At 35.4% G+C, this 26,747-nt stretch overlaps 1 protein-coding gene across 3 annotated transcripts in view; it reads left to right on the top strand.

The window, feature by feature from the left end:
• GPM6A (glycoprotein M6A) overlaps positions 1 to 26,747 on the top strand; it is a 370,573-nt gene that overhangs the window by 179,545 nt on the left and 164,281 nt on the right. Inside the window, exon 2 of one of the 3 annotated variants that reach the window (XM_033215731.1) lies at positions 9,474 to 9,532. The exons of 1 other annotated variant lie outside the window; for it this stretch is intronic. In XM_033215731.1, the coding sequence (XP_033071622.1) occupies positions 9,496 to 9,532 (37 nt within the window). In that variant the 5' untranslated portion in view covers positions 9,474 to 9,495. Of the gene's footprint in view, positions 1 to 8,497; positions 9,533 to 26,747 lie in introns of those variants that run through there. One more of the 3 variants, XM_033215730.1, reaches the window with a different exon arrangement.

Below are 26,747 nucleotides of genomic sequence, written 5' to 3'. Positions count from 1 at the left end.
CGCCCGGCTAGTTTTTTGTATTTTTTTTTTAGTAGAGACGGGGTTTCACCGTGTTAGACAGGATGGTCTCCATCTCCTGACCTCGTGATCCGTCCGTATATGACTAATTTTTAAAATCCGATAATGTGTTCCTTTACTTCAGTCAAAAAAAGGACTTGAGAGATTTAGTATAAAATATCTCTAAAAGAAATCAAAATACTTAGGAATAAAAACACAAAAATATGCAAAGCTCCTAGGGAGAACATTTTAAAACATTCTTAAAATAAATGAAAAAAAGTTCTCAACATATGGAAAGAGATCTCATGTTCATGGAAAGAGATTCAATTTTGTAAAAATGTTAATTATCTTTCATTAATCTATGAAGTTAATTTAAGTTCAATAAATATAAGTTCACCTCCCCCTCAGTATATTTCAAAGCTGATTCTGAAATGTATATAGACAACCAAAAGTCAAGATTAACTAATGCACTGTAAAAACATATATGTTAGACATTTTAATTGCTATGGAATTCGTATTCAGAACTTACAAATAACATCTACAGAATAATACCAAAAAGCAAACGATACCATGGGAAAATGAGTGAAGGGCATGAATATGCACTTCTCAAAAGAGGAAAATCATTGGCTAATAGCATGAAAATGTTCTCAACTATATGAGATACTTAAGGAAATCATATTAAGATATATAATTAATACTCATATAAATTAAAAATTTATCTTTGTAACATTTAAAATTATTAAGTATGGAAGATGTAGAACAGTAGGATTCTCAGATAGTTCTCAGGGAAATTTAAATTGGCACAAGCAGTTTGAAGGGCTTTTTAACACATGTATTATTGAAGGCACACATACTCTCCTACCCAATGATTCCACACATACACACACCTCAGACTTCTAGGGAAAATTTTAAATGTATGCACTAAACATATATAAAAATATTCATTGTAATTTTTTACAGTTATTTAGAAATTAGAAACAACATTAAATGTTTATCAACAGATCTGCATATATCATTAAAAGATTGAAGAAGAAGTTGTGAAAAGAGACATAAAAGAAGATATCCTTGATACCCTATGAAAACCTACAGAACAGGCCAGGTGTGGTGGCTCATGCCTGTAATCCCAGCACTTTGGGAGGCCGAGGTGGGTGGATCATTTGAGGTCAGAAGTTTGAGACCAGCCTGGCCAACACGGTGAAACCCCGTCTCTACTAAAAATATAAAAATTAGCTGGGCGTGGTGGTGCATGCCTGTAATCCCAGCTACTTGGGAGGCTGAGGCAGGAGAATCACTTGAACCCAGGAAGCAGAGGTTGCAGTGAGCAGAGATTGCACCACTGCACTCTAGCCTGGGCAACAGAGCAAGACTCCATCTCCAAAGAAAAAGAAAAGAAAAACCTACAACACAATACTAACTATGGTGTATATACACATCTGTATACACACACACACACACACACACACACAGACACACACATTAAATTATAAGGACAGCATACAGGAATAAAAACACTCCAGTCCCAAGTGATTGTTAACAGGAAGTAGAGCTGAAGAAGATATAAGGAAAGGAATGTGATTAGAGAAGATGTATAATCGGCTTTATATTTTATTTTCTATGTTGGGTGGTAGTACAAGTGTTTATTATTTCAGTCCGAAAAGTTAATTTAAAAAAAGAAAATAAGAAGGAATAATAACTGTGCATAAAATCCTAATGGCTAAATTGTGGCATTGAATAGAGTTTGAAGATCAGAGATACGTCCATTGAGTAAAGCTCTCCGTATTTCCGCTAAACTGCTTGGATGATAATTGCATTTGTTGACGAAAGCTATCAAGCATGTCAGAAATCTTAACAAACTTTCTCTACTTCAACTCCCGATAGTAGTTTTACTCTGAAATCATACTTTTGTTGATTTATTGCTGTTTAAAATGAGTATTAATATTTTTAACTTCAATCATAAGTTGAGTATGAGAATCATTTCTTCAACTTTTTTGTGTGTCTCTCACAGCATCTGGCAACATGTTGGGCAAATGGGAAGCAGTTAAATGTTTTTGTTTTTGGATGGATACAAATATTCATGTTGTAATAAGACTTTACAATCAGGGCCTCTTCCTACATTAAATGCCTTTGGGTCTACTGCTTATATAAGTGTAGACAGATATCCAGGTGGTTCAAAGAATGGGCTTTGGGATCAGAATTTCTATGTTTAAATCCCATCTTCACCACCCTGTTACTTGCTACAAAGAATTTAATCTTTTTGTCCCTATTTCCTCCTGTATCAAAATGGGGACAATAGTAATTACCTGACAGGGCTGTTGTGGTGAAGGTTAAATGGGATATACACTTTTTAGAACCTCAGAACAATGCTTCACACATGTGAAGTGCTGAGTATAATTGTCATTAATAATAATATAACTGCACCTATCATACTTCGTTCCAACTGTTTGTCTCTCTCTTCCATATTTGCTATTAGCTCTGTTAGAGCAGGAAACTACATCTGCCCTGTTCACCTGGCTCAGCTTCAGATACCTAGTAGTCATTGAATAAATGCAACTTGAGTGAGGAAGTGAGCTATAAAGTTTATTCTTTGGTGAGCTCAATTTAAAGTAGCATTTTTGTGACCACAGAGAATCAGCTTGGGCCAATTTTTATGATCTCTTTCTCAATTAGTAGTAGTGTTTGGATTTTGAGTAAACAGAGGTCACTGCTCTTTTCCCATGGCATACCTTTTAACCCATCATGCTTTCTGCTATGTTTTATGGAAAACATAATTACGATGAAAAGAGATTTGGATTACTCTTGCTTTCTGGCATTTTGGAGAAAACAAAACTATTTATAAGTTTTAAAATTTGGATCACCTCTATGGTTATAGGATTGCATAAGTACTTAGAACTCATCTTTCTAGAAAAGGGTAAGTTTGGCCCAAAGAGTGTCACTCTTGAACTTTCCTGTCTCCCCTTAACTGTAATCACCATTTATGACAATACAGCTTTCCCTTCCTAGAGGAAACAGGAAACACACTTAATATTTCCCAGCTCCCTTTTTGTTTTGCCGGTTGCTCTTTGAAATATCTCATTATCATTCTGCCATCAACTGCTGGGGAATGACATTTGTTACAAAATGAACATGATATATATCTCCCCAAGTTATTATAAATTATGTTCACTCTCTAAAATATTTTGTGGAAGCAAATAAAGATAAGATAAGGTATGTGTAAGCCACTGAGTTTTTTCATTCATTTATTTGTACATCATTATTGTTTTATTCATTCATTCATTCATTCATGCATGCATTCAACAAGTATCAATTGAAAGCTTGCTATGTTCTTGTCTTGTGTGAGGGGGAAAGATAGAGGCCATTATCTCATGGAGCTTATAGGCTGCAGGCTGGGGGGAAGATACATATATATATGTATCTCAAACTAAATATATATATATACACACACACATACATATTGCAGACTATATCTATATATATATTGCAGACTTTGAGGAATAGCTCTGTAATGTCATGTGATATGAATACTAAAAGAGGCCTATGCTGTCGGAAAAGTTTTGCCTGAGAATAACATTTTCCAGCTGAGATCTGAGTAGATCTAGCTATCTGAGGGTGGAAGGAAAAGTGTTTTAGGAAGAAGAAACAACGTTCATAAATGGACAATTTTGAGAAATTAGAAGGAGATGAATGAATGAATAGCAGGGGAAGGTTATGCCGAAGAGGTGAGCTCCTGCCAGGTCATGTCCGATCGTTCCAGTCAGGCTAATGAGGTTGGAGAAAGGTCTTGGTAAGAAAGAGCCTAAGATACCCGAAAGGTAATTTCTTGGGAGTAAATATTAACGGGTTTGCCATTGTCCACCTTTAGGCTCCAATCTTATAGAGTACAAGCTAGGTCTTAGGAGTGTCTTCTTTTTCAGTACTCTAAGTAAACTAAGGAGCAAGACTCAGAATTGGATATTCCAGCATAGGACTACCAAATACCTTGGGGACACAATGTCTAATAAATAGTAAAAGAGTTTCCGCCCATGCGCCCAGATGTTAGTCTATTACGTGTTCTCAGCAGAGTACATCTCCCTCCCCGTAGGCCTTCGTGTATTCACTTTCAACTGTTTAGAAAATCTTTTATTTCTCCCCAGCAATCTGCCTTCCCCTTTTTCCCATCTAATTTCATCTCCTTTGGGTGAAAGGTCACTTGCTTTGATCAGGTCAGATCAAACTATACCTTCTAGGAAACCAGAAAAACTTTTCCAACGATCAAAACTAAATATAGGTTAGATATCCTTGAGGTAGGCTCATGTGGCATCTAATGCATTTTTATATTTATTCGGTAGTACTTGTCATTCAGCATTGTGATGTTTGGTCTGTCTTATGCCACTAGGCTACGTGCCTAATTAGGGCAGGAGTTTGTCTCATTAGTATCCCTTTTGCCTACATCGATTTCCTGTAAGAATGCTTAATAAACACTTTTACAATTCAGAATAAAAGGAAATGAGGTAATGATACCACTGTGAACACCATGATCATTCTGTGAATTGACTGCTTTCTATGATTATATAAGTCTGAAGAATGTTATGGTCATTTTATAATGGACGTTGCAGTGTTTGTGGTGGTTTTAACTTTCTTTAAGAAAATGTTGGCCAGGTGCAGTGGCTCACGCCTGTAATCCCAGCACTTTGGGAGCCTGAGGTGGGCAGATCACAAGGTCAAAAGATCAAGACCATCCTGGCTAACATGGTGAAACACTGTCTCTACTAAAAATACAAAAAAATAGCTGGGCGTGGTGGTGGGTGCCTGTATTCCCAGCTACTTGGGAGGCTGAGGCAGGAGAACAGTGTGAACCCTGGAAGCAGAGCTTACAGTGAGCCGAGATCGCACCACTGTACTCCAGCCTGGGCAACAGAGCAAGACTCTGTCTCAAAAACAAAAAAAAGAAAAGAAAATGTTATGGAAGTCTGTTTCTGACCTGGAGCTTAGAGTAGCAGACAAAGGGGTCCTTTTTCTCTGTCAAAATATATGAAGATCCCAACTCAGACATTTCATTCTAAAGATAATGCTAATTCTGTGTCTGAAACATTTGAGGTAGAAAAAAAGGCAGTTTCTAAATCGTGTTCTTGTCTGTTAGTCCTATGCACTGTGCTTGGTTTTCATGATCTTCTTTTCCACATCTCTCTGTACTCTGACCCAGGGACCACGGACGTTTTTCCCCTCACTTTTTATAGTTAATGCTGTATTTGGAACCACAACTTCCTTAATCTGTTAACTCTACTTACTTGTCTATATTATGAAAATTGTATCACAAAGATGACTGTATTACATCATAGAGGAATATGTCAATATTTTCTCAGTGTATATAATAATGTATTTATCCGTAAAATAAGATGAAGTGTTAAAGGCAGCTCCAAATTAAGATTAATTAAGAAAAATGAAAGAGAATTATTATGGTTTTGGATTGAGTGAGCTCACACAGGAAAAAGTAATATACATTATAAACATTTCTTAGACAGTATTTCAAAGAGAAATCTGGATAAAAATATAATCATATTTTTAACCACTTAGTTAACTTCTATTTGTTTTATTTTATTTTTTAGAGGCAGGGTCTTACTCTGTTGCCCAGGCTGCAGTGCAGTGATGTGATCATAGCTCACTGCGGCCTCAACCTCCCAGGCTCCAGTGATTCCCCTGCCTCAGTCTCCCCAGCAGCTGGGACTATAGGTGTGCACCACCATGGCTGGATAATTTGTTTTTTAAAATATCTGTAGTGGCCAGGTGTGGAAGCTTATGCCTTAATCCCAGCACTTTGGGAGGTCGAGGCGGGCGGATCGCCTGAGGTTGGGAGTTTGAGACTAGCCTGACCAACATGGAGAAACCCCATCTCTGCTAAAAATACAAAATTAGCTGAGCATGGTGGCACATGCCTGTAATCCCAGATACTCGGGAGGCTGCGGCAGGAAAATCACTTGAACCCGGGAGGTAGAGGTTGCAGTGAACTGAGATCGTGTCATTGCACTCCAGCCTGGTCAACAAGAGCAAAACTCTATCTCAAAAAAAAAAAAGAAAATATTTGTAGTGATAAGGTCTGTCTGTGTTGTTTAGGCTGGTCTCAAACTCCCGGCCTCAAAATGTGTTTGGATTACAGGCATGAGCCACTGCATACAGCCCATATATTTTAAATACATGACTAAGAGTAGAGTGGGGCAAATACAATATGATACAATGGAAAGAATATTAGATGAGGCATTTCAGTCCCCATGAAGACATATCATTGCTAGTTATTAAGGTTCATATAGTATATTTTATAATTCATAAAGCAAATCTACTGTAATGTCAAACATTTTTCTTTTCTAACTAGTTTAAGATGCTGGAGGTTCAAAATATTTTTACTTCAAAGGAGATACAAATTTTAAAAAGTAATCTTAAAACCACCATTAGCAGCAGCAACTTGGCTAGGCTTTGTGGCTCACACCTGTAATTCCAGCACAAGGTGGGTGGATCACCTGAGATCAGGAATTTGAGACCAGCCTGGCCAACATGGTGAAACCAAACCCCATCTCCACTAAAAATACAAAAAACCAGCTGGATGTGGTGGTGCATTCCTGTGATCCCAGCTACTCGGGAGGCTGAGGCAGGAGAATCACTCAAACCCTGGAGGCAGAAGTTGCAGTAAGCCGAAATCGTGCCACTGCACTCTGGTCTGGTCTGGGTGAAAGAGCGAGACTCCATCTCAAAAAAAAAGAAAGAAAGAAAAGCATCAACAGCTCAGCTGCCATCAAACATTAGGAAGGGGAAATGGGGATTTTTGGGGGCATTTTTAATGAGCACAGAGTTTTAGTTTGTGGAGATGAAAAAGTCCTGGGGATAACTGGTGGCCATGGTCACAGAATGATGTGAATGTACCTAATGCCACTGAACTACAGATTTAAAAATGATCAAAATGGCAAATTTTTATTGTATATTTTGCCCCAGTAATAAATACTGAAAACCTACTGACAGGAGATTGCTGTGAGGAGGCTATGTATGTGTATGGGTCTTTCTTCATTCATTTGACAAGAGTCCATTTAGACTGGCTCTGAGGACTTTTTTGCATATTTTAAAAATTAGTTTAAGTTGATATTGGCTTATGTTGGTAACAATTGTCACATGAAAAAGCCTGTTTTAGACAAAAGTGAATGATTATATGAACGTGTTCTGCTGCAAAATTTCCAGAAGAAAAAGAAATCATGAATATTTTAAAAACTTCCTTTCCGTCTCCTTTCCCTCTCTTTTGCTTTATATGTGTGGTGAAAAAGAAAGCTATGAATTGAGGCTTATTTCTCAAGATGCTGAAGATACTCACAAAGGAACAAAGTAGGAAGGAAAATTAGCTTCTAAGATCAGAACATCAGTCAAGAAATCAACAGACATGGGTTCTAAGACTTACTTGGTCATTTCTTAGACCAGTCTCTAGGTGTCCGTGAGTGTCAGTTTTTTTTTTTTTTCAACATAAAGTGGGGAAAATTATGCTTTTTCCTTTCGATTTACAATGGGTTGATGTATGTAATTATGTTTTATAGATTGTAAAGCGTTCTAAAAATTTAAGGTGGCATTATTGTATCTACTGGCACTACAATAAACAATTGCTTTCACTAATGATTTCCATGGTATAAAATGAACGAAGAATCTAAATGAGGAGCGTTGCTCCATTCTGTGTTGATTATATGCCAGGTTATGTCAGCCTAGGGATGAGTTGAAGCAGAGAGGCTGCTACAATTTGGCTTTTTGATTTCCCTTATGGTTTCTCTGTCTCAATCTGTGCACTGAGCAAGCAGCTCTCTCAAAAACCCTTGAATACAAATAGATATATATTCAGAAGAGATAGGTTTTGAGTTATCTGAACTCCAGTTATTTTTGGACAAAATTCATTTGAAAAGAGAAAATAATAACAAATGATAATAAAAGTAAGAGGACTAAACATTCATTTATGAGAAATAAAGTGGAATGCAGTAATTGTGTTTCCTCTAAATAGTTGCTTTTGTAGTATTTAGAGGGTGATGTGCAACATGCTACTGGCCTCCTTTAAAGAATGCATGTGAAATACAAGCTATAATGCAAGAAACGTATGCTATGGATAATGAGGATGTGAGTTATTTTTCATTAAAGCCAAAGAACTGCAGTTATGTCTGTGTGCGTGTCCTTGTGTGTCTCTCTGTGTGTGTGCATCTGTCTGTGTGTGCTTGTGGGTGTCTCTCTCCCTCTGTGTGTGTGTGCTGGCTCATTTGGAGATGGAGACAGAGGCAAGGATCCATTCTTTCTACTCTAGGAAAGGTTTATGCTCCTTGAAAGAGATACTGTTTATTTTCTTGCTATACCTTTTGTGAAGTATTGAGACTCTTGGACTGTGCCCTGTCACTCAGTAGGCTGAAGTACAAATGCTAATTTATTGCCAGACTGCACCGTTGTGATTTGCATTCCAAATCAGCTTGCAGATTCCCATTATAAATTGCTGTCCTCTTGTTTCTTATCTCAAATTTCTTCCTCCCTTACATCATTCTTTTCATTCCCTAACACTGACCTATCAAGAAATTCCCTTTCAAGAGATTCTCGTTGGAAATCAGCAGCTTTCGTAGGCTAAAATCATAACAATAAATAACAAAGACATCAATAGGGTTTTTCCTTCCAGTGGTTTTCTCCCTTTTACTTAAGAGTCATATGGCACTAAGTAAAATAATTACTTAAAACATGTATCTCTCAGGCTTAGAGCTTTATACGCACTCCTTTGACAGCCACGCTTCTATTTCTTTTTAAATCTCAAAGGTGTGGGCTTACAAGTCCTGTCTTAGTAATAAACTTTTGCAGAGTAACCCTGAGATGGTGTAATTGCATCCTTTCTTGGCACCTTAAATCAAATTAACTAAATACTTAGTGAGGAGAAAAAAGGAAAACACATTTTTTTGCAACGTATCTGACTGGGTGAGAAGCCACTGCTGCAGCATAAAGAACCGACGGGAATCTGGGCTTTCCCACTCTGGAAGCGAAGGGGGGAATTATGGGTTGGTGGTCGGCTTCATGTTAGGAGGACACCCCTCCATCTGTTCACAGCTCAGCCTGTTTCCAATTTAAAGCCCAGATTTCAATACAAACCTCAATTTCTTTTCCCCATTTTAAATGCAAAGCAAGACTTGTGAATCATAGTGTCTCTGTTCCTGGGATTCAGACCAAATTTTCCCCCAAAATTCTCAGGCTATTTGTTTGAATACCTGCTTACAGTGGTACACAATGGGCAGCTTTGAGAAGAAAAATTGATAATCTTCATGGAAGAGTAATTTGAATGAAATTACACTTGACAGCTCGTCTCCAAGCAAACAAGAGGAACGAGGGAGCCTGAGCTAAGCTCTGAGGACTTGCCCAAGCCACTGCTGTTGGAGCTTCCCAGGGAAAAAAAAAAAAAAAAAAAACACCAGTTTTTCCAACATCTAATTGAGCTTTTGATTAATTCCGTGTACCAGATTCTACTGAAGAAAGGTAGCCATGGAAGAGAATATGGAAGAGGGACAGACACAAAAAGGTACTGTGCTAAAACGCGTTTATTTGTAACTAAGTAATTATTTTGCAGTTTCCTTGTTTGCTTTAGACACTTGCCAGTAAGGCTAATGAATGTTTCTCTCTTGGAAGGCATTTTGTTCCTTCCTCTCCTTTAGTCTGTTCCTCACTTGCAGTAATGTCTGGCATGAATGTTGTCATTATTTGCAAATCTTTCAGATATAAGTAGCGAAATGCAGAGTCGAGTATTAGTGAGAAGAACATTGCGGTATTGTAGTGAACTATTCCTTAGACCAGTCTTTGTTAACCTTCATTTATTTCGTGATTTCACGCTTGCCGAACTGGGTCAAGGGATCCCTAGTGTGAGCCACAAATACAATATTTGGAGTTAGTTAAAAATTTGGTGATGGAATCATTATCCATACCTTTGCGTGGACATCTGATAGAACAAAGACCAGGACCATTAATTATCTTTTGATTGCTGCACGTTTTTAAAACAATCTTTAAAAAATAAGAACATAAAAACGAGGATGCACTTTCGGTTTAAGCAGATGGAGCAAAAGTTCATAAATGTTCAGGGTGTATAGAAACGTTAAGATTTTCCTTTCTATATAGTTGACTGTAATCAACTTCTGAGTAATAAATGTTAAAGGAAATTTTTTGATGCATTTTTAAAGCTTGTCTAGGTATATCTGGCTGTATGAGTTAAAGTGAAATTGCCATTTTTGTAGGTTGAAATGGTCAAATATTGGTAATTTGGAATGATTCAATCAACTCGAGAATTCTTTTAATGTGTCAAATGGTAGCTTCAGAGGGAGCTAGCTTTCACCCCAGACAGGCAGCGTTTCTCTCGTCTGCTGCGGGCTTATGTAATGTCAAAGAAAATGGTCTCATTTTCTTAGGACTGAAACGGTAACACAGGTAATACTACATAAAGGTAATATTCAAGAGTAGTGTTGAAAAGGATTCAGCTATCAAAGTTAATTTCAAATGTATATAAAGGCACTTGTTTAAAAAACTATATTTTATATGATAAAATATACAGAGTGGAAGCGCAGTATAGTTACCATATTTTTAGCTATTTAGCTATGCTGGGTTTCTTCTCTTAATGCACACATACATACTTTGAGGCATATATGGTGCATACACACACACACACGTAATAAAAGACCATTGATATTAAATATATGAAAGTTTGTTATAAGCAAAAGGTAATAGATATTTCCCAATTTTAGTCCTTAGTACCCTTATTAATGATAATCTGTAATAGAAACACAAAAATCTACATTAATAGCATGTGATCTATTTTTAAATTAAAAAACCTCAGCTCCCTTTATTATATGCACAAATAGCCTAAGTATTCATCAGTGATTGTAAATGGGAAATTTTAATGGTCATTTCTGTTCTTACAAGGTATCTTGATGGACTGTTTTAATTTAGAATAAAATATCTTATGACAACATCTTTTTTGTAATATCTAATGATGATACTTATTGGCCGATCGATTTGCTTAAGGAAAGACAAACAACATTTTAAATAGAACAATGATATTCATTACACTAAATAAAATCTTGAGTTAAATCATGGATTGTGGTAACAGGTTGAATGTGTCTTAGCAAGCCTTGGTAGATGCAGGAACCAAGAAAAATGATGTAATTAGTTACGATTTTTTTTTCCTCAGGTAACACTGAAAAGCTTTCTTGTATGGGGGTGGAGGTGGCAATGCTGTGAGGAAAGATTTCTGTCACAGTGGGTTTTTCATCGTTAATATATGCACCAGTAACAGTGGTGGAAAGCAATTTTAAATCAGAAAAATGTTTAGTGGTCTATCAGTTTGTAAATGTATATGAATACAATATTTATGGTTTAGGTTTCTTTCTTAATTGAGAAAAGGGGGATTTACTTTTCTTCACTCTTGATATTCTGTTCCTCTCAACTACGCCTGTGACACCTTTTCTATCTAAGTTTGTTGTTAGAAAGTTACATTTGAATCGAAATGCTCTGTCGATATGTGCGTGGGCTGTAACTGTGAAATTACTGGAGGAGCAATTTGACAAAAGATAAAATCGTTAGAGATTTTTCAAGAGTTTAGGTGGAGAGACTTAATGATCTATCTCAAGAAAAGCAGCATTTTGTGTTCTTATCCCGTTTTTCTTAAACCGCATAGGATTTTCTTAAACAATAATTCAGATATCACAGAGTTTTCTTCCATTTGCAAGAAGTAAGTGGCTTTTCAGTCTTTTCTTAAAATTTAGACCTTGTCTTTCCTGTCACATGTCACCAAGACTTAAAACTCACATCAGTGTTTACTCATATTACCTTGCAAATTCAACTAGAATGTAAAACTGAGTGGTTTCATTAATTAATTGTAATTTCATATGTTTGAAAATAGAGATACTTGATGCTTAAGCACTTAAAGAGATCATCCATAAGAAATATATTTTTCTTCATGGTCAGAGCCCACTCCCCCCTCAAGCTTTAAAAGGCAATTGAGAATAGTCCCCTAACTGTTATCCTAATTTAAGTATATGTGTTCAGCCAGAGAGGGAGGATAATTTAAAAGTATGGGTGACTTCACCCACCAGCCATTCTGTTCAATGAGCCCATGCTTGATGTGGAACTGAAATGGGAATCATTAATCTGTTGCTCCATCAATTTCTGCCACCCTCCCCAAAAGTGAGTATCTCATTATGCTGAGGGGAATCTAGTATTTTAAGAAACATATAGTTTTTGGTAAAACATGGCCTCTAAATGAAAGCCACTTACTTCATCTTGTGTTCAGCCAAAACTGAACAGCCAAAATGGTATTCTAGTACTGAAGGAAAAAAAAAAAAGGAAAAAAGAAAAGAATGTTTTGAATTTGGTCTTTAGTATGGCCGTCCTAAACTTAGCATCATCTGTCACCAAAATCAAGAACCGTAGTCACAAAATCATGGCAACAGGGACCCCAATTACTGCAGAGGTGTTGAGCAAAGTGAATAAAGATATTTGGATGAAGATTTAACAGGTACGTATTTATGACTTGTAGCCATGCAACTGTTTGTAGAACATTTTGCCAAATCTTAAGAGAAAATATGTAAATGATTTATGGGTTCCTAATTAGGAGTGAATTGGTGAATACACATTCAGGTTGCCAGACAAGTGGGTGACCATCTCTTTGTGAACAGCCCTAATGAAGGCCTTGCTGAATTAGGAGGGGTTTACAGAGGAAGGCTGATGAATCAATGAGTAAAGGGACCAACAAAACTGTATAGAGATAAAAAGAAAACAACAATGGACAGAAGGAGCCAGCAGGTTGGAGTCTTCATAAATTGGCTGAACTGTTCCAAACAGCCAAAACCATGATGGATTTAATTTCTGAACATGAACATTTTATGAAACAAGTCTCAAAATTACATGGAGTATACCAGAAAGTTTTGATCAGCACAAAAGATAACAGCCACAGCATCACTCACCATGTTTTTCTAGTGTAATAAACCAGCAGCTTATATGAGTCTGTGCTGTCAATGTCAACCACCGACTTTTCCAACACCAAAACCCCGCCTACCATCGCCTCAATGGAATCAATCCTTGGTGACTGTCAGGGATTGAGTCACTAGCAGATGTAGATGATCAAGCTCAATGTGATCAAATGACCAGTTTCATCATTTCAAACAGCAATATACAGACAAAGTTCAATGGTCATTGTTCATCCTTAGCTCAATAACACTAACCTATTTGTCATTTCAGCATATCTTTAGCTTATTAAAACCAATAAGAATACATAAAGGAGAGTGTACAGGTTTATTTTGTTTTTCATATCAATGTTAATGTCCATCTATCTCACTATTCAAAATACTGTACAATTATTGTTGACAAGAGAACTCTTCATCATATACATTATACATTTATAACATGTATTACTATAAAGGAGTCTATGCACAAAAGGATATACTGTATATTGTACTTAATATACAGTATATTTAATATACAGTATATTGTACTTAATATACAGTATATTTAATATACAGTACAGCTTATAAGCTGACTAAAAGTCTCTTCAGACATTTTTGTGTGTGTAAGATTATTTTTATATTGAAAGATGACTTTAGAATCTAACCTTTCCTTAAGCAGACATCATCTCTGAAGAAGCGACACCACTATGATCAATGAAAAAAAAAAATAGGCCGTTTGGCTTTAGGAGACTAGGAAATATTGACCAACCTATATTGCCCGGTGATTTCAGTGCCAGACACTGGCCTAAGGACTTCAGCTAAATGAACTCATTGGCTCTTCACAATAACCTTAAGTGGTACTAAAGTTGAGGAAAATAAGTATCAAATTGGTTAATTGACTAGACCCAAGTCACATAGCAGTAAATAGTAGAGCTGGGTTCAATACAATCAGAATGAGTCCAGGTTCTGAACTTTTAACCCCACTCTCTACACTAGATGTCCACAGGTGCCTGCCTGGCAGCCACACTCCTTTGAAGGACTGCCTCCCCCACATGCTTCCATTGCACTCATCAGTTATGATCTGTAATTTATGGTTGTGTTCCTTACCACCAACTCTGGCTTCTTTTTCTTTGCCAGATGTGAAAACGTTTTCAAGGGCAGCCAATCCCTGAGTGCACTAGCAATCTATGACTTGTAAGTCATGAATTGAATCCAAAATGATGAATTGGTTCAATTGGCCTTCTTTCTTGAACTGGGAAAAAAATGATTCTCAGTATGCTCTGAGGATCTCTTTATCCCATGGCAAATTTCTGTAACACCTATGCTGCCCCATCTTTCAGCTACCCTGGGTGAATCTCTATTCTTTGCAATCAAAAGACCTCTAAATAAAACAAATCTTCAGATCCTTTTAGGAGTCTTACATAAAGAGGCTTAGTGCTAAGAAATTTTCCCTGAGTTTAACCTGGTGAGCAGAAGCTGAATCAACTGTATATTGAATGTATTAAATTTCAACTTTGACACCAATTTTTAGTATAACCTTGATGATTTTGATTTTTTCCCCTCACTGATCTTTAATTTTTTACAATTTAAATTAGTTTGTCCCCAAATCATTGCCTACCAGTAAGTATTGGTAGTATAATGTTTGGGGAACTATTGCAAAGAAATTAAAGGACAGAATGTGTATGGTTTATTAATAGATTTATAATCCTTAATATGTCATTGAAGTCTGTAGACTAGTGGCTAAGAAAATAACAAAAACAACATCAAAATCCTTTAAGCAGTCATTTAAGTGTAAGAATGAATAATTTGCTTCTTAGCTGTTGGCTACTTACAGACCTATGAAAAGGGAACTGGTTTTATCCATCTAGTGGACAGACTTCATCTCAGCAAATACTGTCACAAATCATCTCTTCAGCTGCCGTTTCTGCATTTGGATAACAAGGCTGGAAGAAACATAGAGAATCAGATTTTATAAAGCATGGAGAAAAAATCTGTCCTAAGATTTGACAGCTGTGCTTTTACTAGCATTGTGCTTAACCTGAAGTGTCCTCCTGGGTATAAGAAATTACTTTTATACCTTGGTGTTTTCAAATGTAGTTCTATAACATCTGTCCGTAGGGAAAATTAGTTATATTTTTAATAAAGTTGAATAGATATTCCCAGAACTTCTGCATTGTTGTGGTTATGTCTGCTGTGGTTTAGATATAACATTTCAGAATTTTATCATTTTATATTTTCATTGGATCAGTTGCTAATTATGGTTTCTTTTAGTGTCTGTGGTACTGTTTATCTCAAAGATCCAAAAGATTAATAATACATTTCTAACATCTTGTTAGGATGAAGGATATGAATAGATCTTTTACAATATCATTAAAATGAGTGAATTCACCTTTTCAAATGAAAGTGCTTGATATAGTTACTTCATTAATTCCTTAAATTAAAGTTTAAATATTTAAAGAGACTAAATGAGAAGTACAGCATGATAGATAGATAGATGTTGATAGTATTCTTGGAGTGATGACTTCTAAGAAATGGTTATTAGAAATTAATTATTCCCTTATTCATCAGAAGACAATGACTCATGAGGGATTCATAGGATACAGGAGATAACTCCTAGTTTGTCCATTGTGAACTCCATTTTCCCCCAAGCAAAAACCCCTCCCCCACTATTCAAAATGTTTGACAGTTTTCTTTTTCATACATCGAAGGCAGACTGCCTGGCTTACTTTCAAAAATCCTTTTGGATAGCATCCATACTAACAGGTGGCACAGCTGTGGATTAGCTGATGTTATAAAAATAATTCATGATTTTCCATGTGCTTTCAAGTTGTGACCATTGTCTCGGATATTCTTAATCTAACAGTAACTTCCTTCTTTCTACTGTGAACAATACAAAGAAAGAAAAACAGAAGATAACTGATTTTTTTTTTTTGTTCAAATCATGAGTGGGAAATATAATTTTGGTCAAAGATGAGAGTCGGTTCCTTACTGGAGTTTGTTTATAGAGTTCACTAGGGAATTAAGTTATAATATGGGGAAATCTGAGGCCAGAGAAAAAAGGAAGAATGACTGTTGGCTTTTAAATGATGTGTATTAAGAGATGTCAACATGTTAAAACATTAACTGCTGTATATATCCAGATTCGTTTCCAAAAGAAGGAAAGACACTTTCTCACATTGTTTAAACTGTTTAATGTTTTTGTACTTAAATTTTTGTCATATGAAAAATGATGAGTTTTAGTATACTTACCTCCATCAAAGAGAGGAATTGGATGGACTATCCCTGAGAATGACACTAGAAACATAAGAGATTGTTCATATTGCCTCCTGTAAGGGGGTGGCCATGCTTTTTCTTAGTTATCAAGTAAAAGTGAGGCAATTAAAGCATTTTGCTAATTAGCATGTTTCATTGATTTATAATAGAACTTCCAATGTCTAGGAAACTATTTTCTACATTTTTATGGTTGCAATTAATATTCCCCGTGAGAAAGGTTATTTGAATGGTGAATTATCTATTCTTTCTTAACAAAAGTAAAATATGGGAGAAAAACTTTACACCTGTATTTACTCCCTGATTGTTGTTTTATGCAACAAAGTTTAGTAACTAATTCAAATAAAGAAATAATACATACCCAAATTTGCTTCCCCCCAAAACTTGACAGCTTTTTTTTTTTTTGGAAAACAATTTTTGAGATTCTTCTACACATTTCTTGTGTTGGTGGATATCCACTTTCATTTTTAACAGTCTATACCATACCATTTTTTCAGTTCAGTTTAGTTATTGAACATCAGAAACATAATTAAGCACTTTTACTAGCAAGATTTATTTTTCAAGGAAAATATTAGTAATAATAGCTAATATTTAATAATCCAGGCACTGTTCTAAGCATTTCATTTCCAGTGTCTAATGTCAATATATCTTAACATTAGTTAATAAATATTAATTACAGTTTTTTAATAAATATCAAACGTTCTTTGACTTTATGGTCACACTATTTAGTCAATGGCCATTGGGTTCAAACTCTACAGGAAACTAAGAGAAAATCTCACACAAACATCCAGAGAAAAAAGAATTGTCATGTAACAAAATGAGATAGTTTTCCACTTCAGTTCCAAGAAAGATTATGAGGTGGTCAGAAGGGAGAACGAGCCAAATGATTTCTCCATTTTTCTAGTTAAAAATTTATTTTTCCTATAATAAGGGCATTTAAATTCAAATTTTTGTAACCATAGACTCGACATTTGACGGGCAGTGAAGAATTATATTTATTTTTCTTCAAATACCTTTCAAAATGTCAATATTCAATAATAGAATTCATTATTAAAATCAGGATTGAACGTTGTTTGAGCAATGGAACTCTTAGATGTGACACTAAATGTGGTTTGTCCATTTAAAACCAACCATAGGCTTTGAGAATCTCTGTCTTAAAAAGTACCCTTGTATTACCAAAGCCAGATTCATTTAGTAGTTTATTGTCTCAAAAACTTTATTTAGTTTTTCATCAAGTTAAAAAAAAAAAAAAACCCTTTTACTGTGAAAAGAATGCTTTGAATACTAGTCAGAATACTTGAGCTTAAAACATTTTAAATCTCTGCTCAACCATTCACAGTAAAAAGTTGTAATTAAGTCATAAGATCTAGAATTCAGAAACCACGCACTCAGATTGTCTCCATGAATTTTAAACATGTATAAGTGCCAGCAGTTTTTCAGTTGACCATCATAATGAGTGGCCAATTGACTTTTGGTTTCCCAACCAGATGACTTTTGTTAAAGCCCTGGCTCCTTTTCTCCACCTTTATTTTCTCTCTAACTTAATCTGTATTATTCAACTGTATTTTTTTCAAAATCTCCATTTTGAGAATTAATTTTTTGGGGGTTTAGGTCCGTTTAATGTGAGTTAGACGTAATAATGACTAGGTAAAAGCATCTATTATAATTCCTGGAATATAGTAGGAGTTTAATAAATGCAGAGATTCCTTCTCCACATTTCCTTTCCTCTCATCATAACACACTGTGCCCATCTGAAAAACTGACCAAGCAATTTTCCTTGAGTCAGAGAGCTGGAATTAAAGGACCAATAAGTTTTTTGAATTGTTGTAACAATTATTTCTTAAATGTTTTAATTTAATATACAGCATCTCTTACTGTTTACTTTTTTATGTATATGTCATGCCGTAGCTCCCTTCTCAAAGTACAAATCCCTGAAGGGTAAAGATTTTGTCATTTGTTCGTGAACCCAACCTGCAAAGTGCCCTGAAAACAAACCTATTCATAGCTGCTGCTGCTGATGATGATGGTGATGAAAGGAGAGCAGGAGGAGAAAGAGAAGGAAGAGGGGGAGGGGAAGAAAAATAAGAGGATAAAGAGGAAGAAGAAGGGTTCAACTGTACAGACTAAAGAAAGAATAAAACACAATTTTTTCCCCTAAATAAAGCAGCTAAACCTGGCTTGGGAGAATTTAGCAAGGGCTCCATTTTATGCCATTAGATTAGAATTAAAAATAATTATTTTCTTCTTTGACCTGAAATATATTCAGCAGTTTGGTAGCAGCCTTCTTGAAAATGAATAGATTTTCTTTTTTTATTATTGAAGAGCCCACACATATTTTTAGCATTCTGATTCTAGCAATGAAGTCAAATATATTAAACTGTAAGGTTCAGCAAATGGTTACTGAAACTTGGAAAATTATATCTTATAATATTTTATAATATGCTGTTAAAATTTAATGAAGTAGTTTACAAATTTGCTGACACTAGGCTTACTATGTTCATTCATAAGAATTGATCAAAGAAAACAAAATTATGCAAGAAATAACAGTTTGAAATCCTTGAGGACAGTTTAATAAGATAAGACTTTTTATAGGATATGTTTAGTAATTTTTAAGGTAATGAATTTAAAAAATAGCATGCAATGAGTAATCAATTTTCTTTTGCCTTCTTTTAAGCTTTATTTTAATTTTTGTATTTTAATCAGTATATAGTCTTATCCAATTGGCTTATATTTTAGATGGGGTCACGAGAGAACCTGAAAACAGATAATTTGAGCTCTAATCAACCGTATTTGAAGAGTATTTCTTTCTAACCTTTCAATGTTCATCATATTCTCCCTACAATTTCGGTATACTAATTTTTTTGATGTATTAATCACTAGTTTGTGTTTTGAAATGAATTTGTGATACCATTATTTGGTGGAACTGAGAATGAATTCTTATTAAACAACTGAAATAACTTCTTGTTTTATACGTCAGTTGTATAGCCATGCTGAAAAGTGTAATCTTGAAGAAAGATAAGCTTATTTATTTAGGTGTTATTTTTACATAGTAATTTTTTTTTTTGCAACGCTACATGAAAATTTAATTCACAAAGAGACGACAAGCATGTATTTCCACGATTGATCTCTACAACACCTTTTAGCAACTTTAAGCCCCCTCCCAAATGATTGGGATCTGCATATTATACTTATGTGGAGTGTAGTATACTTACTGAAGGTCTAAAAGGAGCTACTGATTTATGACACATGTGTTCTTTCATATCATCTGTGTATCGAGTGACCACTAATTTTACATAAATATCAAAATTTATTTGCCCATTGTTTCTGCTAAATTGGAAGGAAACTTTGTGTCATACTTACAGTTACATCATCACTGCAACATTTGGACTTAACTCTGGTACTCTATTTTCTTTTAAATTCTGCAATGAAGCAAAAGCAACATCACTATAACCTAATGATGATGAATTCTTTTCAGGCAACTGTATTACCCATGCTTGTGTCCCTCCAGGCATTCCAGAGTCTTTAAAGTATTAAAAAACAGTGTATTTATTTATCTAACACGCTCAATTTTTTAAAAATGTATCATATCCAGTGGTCACTTCATTCCATCTCTATCAGATTCCTGGAAAATTCTCTCCTATTAACTGACAAATGTATTTTGCTTCAGTCTTTAGGTATTAATAGATTTATTTTTTTAAAGTCTACTGAGTGGTTTGTTACCTATTTGTGTGTATTATAGATGTATTAGTTTGAACCATGTCAAATTACCAACATTAAGCCCTTTTTATCTACAAAATGGCTATTCAATATACCTATAATATTAGTGTGCTACATTTATAAAAGTTTTTAACGTGATCCTAATTTCAATGTACAAAATAGAAATATATGATATGAAATAATTAGGATCTGCATATTATACTTACGTGGATTGTAGTAAACTTACCCAGCATTCTCCAAAATCCTTGGGAGGTCATTAATTCGCTGTTTAGTTTTCCCTGTTAGCAAAAGATGGCAAACTATTTGAAGAATTTATTGTCTGACACATTCAAATTTCATGAAAAAGCTAACATTGATCTCATTTCTTACGTTTCTTGAGTTCAATACTTGGGAGGCTTGTCAAACATAGGGCTAAGATTCACAAGTGTTTAAGACCAACCCTGTTTGTCTTAATGTAGACAGAATGTCCTTTAATCTAGAAAGGGGAAAATTTGTTTTGTTTTTCCTTGGATAGAATAACACTCCAAAAATCATTTTCCATACATGTGGCATGACTCAATGGAGTCTCAGAGCCCGCAAGCTGGTAATGCCATTCTGTTATGAGGGGGTTCTCTTTCAGATCCTCTAGGATGAGTTTACAAGGCTATTTTGTGGTCCTTGAGGGAAAATGAGTTATATACCATTTCAGTGTTGAATGTAAGCCAGGCATTAACCTGACCATTATTACCTCTCTGGTGATTTTGAAGTTTTATTTTGCAAGAAACAGAAGCCTTCATTGAATGGGTTTTATGATCTGTGTTTTAGAAGTATGATGAAGTCATGGTTTAGGCCTCAGAGTGGACAATAATACAGTATAGCACTGAAGGACAATGGAATGCACTTTATTTTATGTAGATATATAATTTTAGCTATTATTTATTAAGTGTGTGTATGGAAACAAGTGGGGATTGATGTGAAAGAATTTGATGCACCTGATCTTACTATAGGACAGATTGAATTGTTTTAGACAAGATTTGGCCTAGAGGTTGGAGGGTCTTTTCTCTGACTTGGATAATTTGCATTCAGTGAAATTAAAATGATATTGATATTATCTAAAATGGACTTATATACACAGGATTAGCATACATTGATTAAGGAAAACAATCTATATCTCTACCTAGATTTGTGTATATGTTATATAATTTTGTTTCTGTTCTGTTTTGTGTATTCTTTTTACCTATTTATTTTTATTTTGTACATTCTCAAAGGAGATTACTCTTCAGTTTAGCCCTCAGCCACAGATTATACAGTTATTGGAATTATTTATTGACTTCCTAACCATTTTGGAATCCATATACTTTTTAAAAATATTGTACTCTCGGGATCATTTTTTTTGAAATTAAAATTTTGAAACATCTTTAAAATTTAGTATTAAAAATCCCATTTCAGGGTCCATAGAACTTGAATGAAAAAAAGAGCTAAACCTCAAAAAAATATTTGAATTGTATCCTTATCAATAGGGTTTTATATTAAGTCTCTTGCTCAAAGGTGTTCTGTTTGTTTTTGAAAACACTTGCTACTTTTAGGGTGACTTTGGAAGTGTCTGTTATACCTCAGTCTTCATGACTCCAATATTTCCATTTTTTACTTTTGTATACAAAAATAGTAATATTACTTCTGTGCCTTGTATGCTTTACTTTCTTGCATTAGTTCAGTCACTATTCTTATAAGTTGTGTTTGCAAAATTGTTCTTCAATTGAATCTTAGATTTCTAGATACTTAGATTCAAGCAGTTCTTAGTGTGAGAGGGGAACGTTAAAGACTATGAGCTCAGTGTCTGTTGTTTTGGAAGAGGTCATTGAATGCTACTCCCCCACAATGAGTCAAAATGAGTGGCCCAGAGACAAAAATTAAAGAACTGCATGTATTTTTTGGCCAAAAAAGAAATGATTTATATTATAGAAAAGGGTTGATGCCAGTGATACTCTAGGAAAGGGAGCTGACTGGAGCTCCCTAAGACAGATGAGCAAAGGGAGATTGTGATTGCTGCCTAAGACATCCTGGGGCAGGAAAACAAGATTGGAAGAGCTATTTAAAGCCACGTTGGGAAAGAACAATGTTGTTTCACCATTTTGCAAAATGGAAAAAGGAAAAAAGGAAAGGAGACGGTAGACTCTTATATTTTAAGCACTATGTATCATGCCACTGAAATCTTTGAACTCATTGCTCATAACTAGCCTCTGGCAAGGATTTCCAATTGCTTTCCTTTCACTTTCATGTGCAATACAGCAGAGGACATGCCAGACAAAAATTGAATACCTCTTTTGGTGCAATATAAAAAATGCATTTTACATTTCCCTTGGCAAAATTGCTTTCCCGAGGAAATCCACTGTATTCTAAGGAGAAAATGGGACACTAAGAAATACAAATCTTTACATTCCAATTGTGGGTTACATTTGTTCTGAAAAAGAATCGACTCAGGATTAAAAGACTAACAGAAAGGACATATTTGAGAAAAGTAGTCACATTCAAAACTTACCTGTCTGTGATTGTCAGTAAAAGAGTTAAGTTGCCTCTCCTTCCCCCACCAAGAAATATAATAATTAGAAAATTAGTACAAAGTTTGTATGTATATTTTTGATAAGGTGATTCTGGTAAATATGCAAGAAATACGACATAAATTGACCATATTGCTCATTGTTAAATCTAAGTTAAGTGTTTCAAGTTTTCCTCATTCTGTAACCTAGCTTTTCAGTTTTGCTCTTCAAATGAGATGATTATGTAAAGGAAATGGTTATTTGTCTTGAATAACTGGATTGTAAGTATCATAAATAGAGTTTTCTTAGCCTTAAATAGGTGAATTGAGTGCTTTTAGGATAATTTGGGTACATGGCAATCTTAATGTCAAGTTTAAATAACTCAGTTTCATTAAAAATTATTAAATGCCGTAACAGCAACTTTTGTGAAAGGTGAGGTGATTATGCCTTAGATTATTATAAATGAATAACTTAGAAGAGTAGTTATTAACTTTACTTTGCAATGAATGTGTTATGTTTGTGATTTGAGGTTTATTTGTCTTTTTAAGTTACACAAGTAACTTAAAGTACCGTATTCCGAGTAGCTCTTCAATATTAGTTTGCTTTGGCATCACCTATTTGTTGATGTTTACAGCACTTCATTTCCCCAACTCAAGTTTCTGATTCAGTGAGTATGGAGTGGGGCCCAGGAATCTGAATTTCTAGTATTTTCTCAGGTAATGCTATATTTGTGGATCCTGGAACCACACTTAGAGAATTGCTAGTTTTGTAGATTATTGGTTAAAAACCCTGGTAGCTTTCCCAATTGTGATTCATAATTTATATACCAAGACAAAGATATTATGGATTTGAATTCCCAAAATTTGAGAGGAAATTATACTCAGAGATTGCAATCATTTAAAATGAGAACTTTAAGGGTGTTCTGGACAACACCTCTATAATTTTGCCTTTGAAAATGAAAAGAATTTCAAAGCCTACAATCATGTACACAAGCCCTTGACTACTTCAGAAAGTATTGTGAAATGACTGGGAGGCTGTTGTGGGCAGATCACTTGAGGCAGGGAGTTAAATGATATGTAGTCTTTAATCTGGATTATTCAATAGGCATAGAAGAAAACTACAATCATGGAATGATGGGGGAAAATTGATTGAGATAGCCTACAGTTATTGAAAATGCTAATGCATGTAACAATAAAACAGTTACCATGTATTCCATATACATGGGAGCTCAATTATTTGAGGGCGGGATATAAACATTGATATCACATCACACATTGCTGCTGGTATTAATACTATTGTCAATCCCAATAGCTACCTACCCAAACATCATTAATAAATAAATGTTATGACCAAGATTATGACAGGCCCAATGAACCCTACCTCTGAATACAGTTAAAATAGTTGGTTATCAATATTGTGACTGAATAAGATCATAGAACATCTTTTATCTACAAGTAAAACGAATAAAAAGAAAGTAAGAACTGTAACTATCGGGACCCCAGCTATTACCATGTGCTGTAGAATCAGGTATTTGCTTTCTGGCATTATTTGGTTCAATTTTACATGTGTTAGTTATCTAGAAGAAATAAAATGACTAGCAGCTTTTCATACATTGGTATAGAATATGATATTAAATTTGCCAGTATTTTTTTTAGAGAAGAGAATCCTTAGTAATCTGAGAGAATTGAGTACTTACTAGAAACAACAAAGAATGACATAGGATTAACACACACCAAAAAAACAATTCCGGACTTATGAGAAATGTTTGAAAATACTGTTTTGAGTCAGAACAACTTTCTTTTTTTTTTTTTTTTTTTGAGACGGAGTCTCGCAGTCGCCCAGGCTGGAGTGCAGTGGCCGGATCTCAGCTCACTGCAAGCTCCGCCTCCCGGGTTTACGCCATTCTCCTGCATCAGCCTCCCGAGTAGCTGGGACTACAGGCGCCCGCCACCTCGCCCGGCTAGTTTTTCCTATTTTTTAGTAGAGACGGGGTTTCGCCGTGTTAGCCAGGATGGTCTCGATCTCCTGACCTCGCGATCCACCCGTCTCGGCCTCCCAAAGTGCTGGGATTACAGGCTTGAGCCACCGCGCCCGGCCCAGAACAACTTTCAAAGCATGATTAGACAGGAAAAAAATTGTGAGGTTTAATTCCTAGGGGTATCACTGAGAGGAAGGTAGTCTTCAAGCTCCTTCACTGGTGCATGCTGTTTACTTCTTTGTTTTTGAACGAATGAATATATAATGAGTTCCCATAGGAATTAAACTTCGCAACTTCTTCCAGAATTCCCAGTTGTAAATATCACTCCTAAATTATAATCCATATTTGGTAAAACAACATAAAAGTATTGTGAATGCAATCAAATAAGGTGATTGGTTTGTATTTTAGCTTTTGCATACTTATAATGAAAAACACTAAAGTACCAGAGGGAAGGTAGTGTAAATAAACAGAACCATTCAAACATAAATTCACATTCTAACTCTGCTATGTGCTGGTTGTGTTTTCAGGCAGTTGACTTAACTTCTGATCAACAGACTTAATTTTCTCATCCATCAAGTAGGAAGAAAACTGTCTATATGATGGAATAGTTGAGATATTTAGAAATCATTGAATGCACTGATTGGTAAATTAGAGATTATCAAAATAGATTTTTATTCATCTTTTAGATTATATTATTATCTTCATTCATTATGTTATATCGCCTCCTTGTATGTACTGAAAGCCATTTACTTCCAATGTTTGTGATTATATGTAACACAAATATAAGTCTTATTAATAAATAAGATAAGTAGATAATTAATTTAGAATGACTAGTTGCTAGCCATTCTTGTAAGTGTCACTGTCCAAGGCAGACTACATTATAAAGCTTTTGATGTAGAAGAGGTGGAGACAGAGAGCAACTAAAACAGCATCCACACATAAATAAATAGATATTTAAGAAAATATCAGTGATATAGTTTGAGAAAAACAGGGTGGCCTGTTAGAAAGTGACAAGATTGCAATCAAGCTGTTAGTTTCAGCTGTAGTCTCCATATGAAGGTTCAGTTGGGGTCAGGGGAAGAATCTGCTTAGTGGCTCATCAAGTGATGACTTGTTGGCAGGCCTGGTCCTGTACCACATGAACCTCTCCACAGGGCTGCCTCATGCCATGGTGCCTGGCTTCTCCAGAGCAAAGGATGTAAGGGTAGATGGGGAGAGAGATTCCATGTAAGTTGGAAGCCACAGTACTTTTACTTATTTTATTATATTTCATTTAATTTTGAGACAGGGTCTTCCTCTGTCACTCAAGTTGGAGTAAAGTAGTGATTATGACTCACTGCAGCCTCAAACTCCTGGGCTCAAGTGATCCTCCCACCTCAGCCTCCTCCCAGATGGGACCACAGGTGTGTCTCACCATGCCCAGCTAACTTTTTAAAAGTTTTTGTAGAGATAGGGTCTCACTATGTTGTGCAGGCTGGTCTCAAACTCCTGGCCTCAAGCAATTCTCCTTCCTTGGCCTCCTAAAATGTTGAGATTACAGGCATGAGTCACCATGTCCAACCCACAGTGCTTTTATAGTGTAGTCTTGGAAGCAACATTTCATTGCTTCTGCTGTATTCTATTCATTAGAAGCAAGTCAAAAAGTGCAGCCCTTACTCAGGTGGAGAAGATTTCAGAAAGACATGAATGCTACTAGGAAGGGATTATTGAGTGCCCTTGAAGAGGCTGTCTGCCTCAGATAACCATAGGTACCTCAGCTGCAGTATGTCCAAAATGGAATTGATCAACTGACTGCTGAATCAACCCTACATCCTTTGTTCTTGACTTCCATCACATCTGTCATTTATGTACCCTGTGTCCCAAGCTAGAAGTTGACAGGTCATTACTAATGCCTTTCACACTTTCCTCTATATTTAATGAGTTATCAAATGCTTTCATTTCAGAAATGTCTTCTAATTCCGAATTCTCATCTTCATATACTCAGTAATGTAATTGACTATTTCCTTAAGCTATTGAGGTTGTGTTTATTATGCTTCTCTTCATCCAATCTCTATTCACTTTAATTAGAATAATTTCTCTCAAACAAAATATATTCATGGATTCTGTTGCTTAAAGGCTTCCATTGTTTATACTATCTATAAAATTAAATCCATTAGCTTTATTTTGTTATATCAAGCCATTTGTAATATGGCCCAAAGCAAAGTTTCTAGGCCTATTATCCAGTCTCATCATTCAGCATTGAAATAGTCTCTTGGCATGACCTCACGTGATGTGTACAGGCCCATCGTGATTTCCTTTCCATCTTCTTTCTTACCGACCATGCCT

This window comes from Trachypithecus francoisi, unplaced genomic scaffold (genome assembly GCF_009764315.1).
Source record: "Trachypithecus francoisi isolate TF-2019V2 unplaced genomic scaffold, Tfra_2.0 Lachesis_group1, whole genome shotgun sequence".
NCBI classification, from domain to species: Eukaryota; Metazoa; Chordata; class Mammalia; order Primates; family Cercopithecidae; genus Trachypithecus; species Trachypithecus francoisi.
The sequence above is the reverse complement of the archived record's forward strand: the minus strand, read 5'-3'. Positions and strand labels throughout refer to the sequence as shown.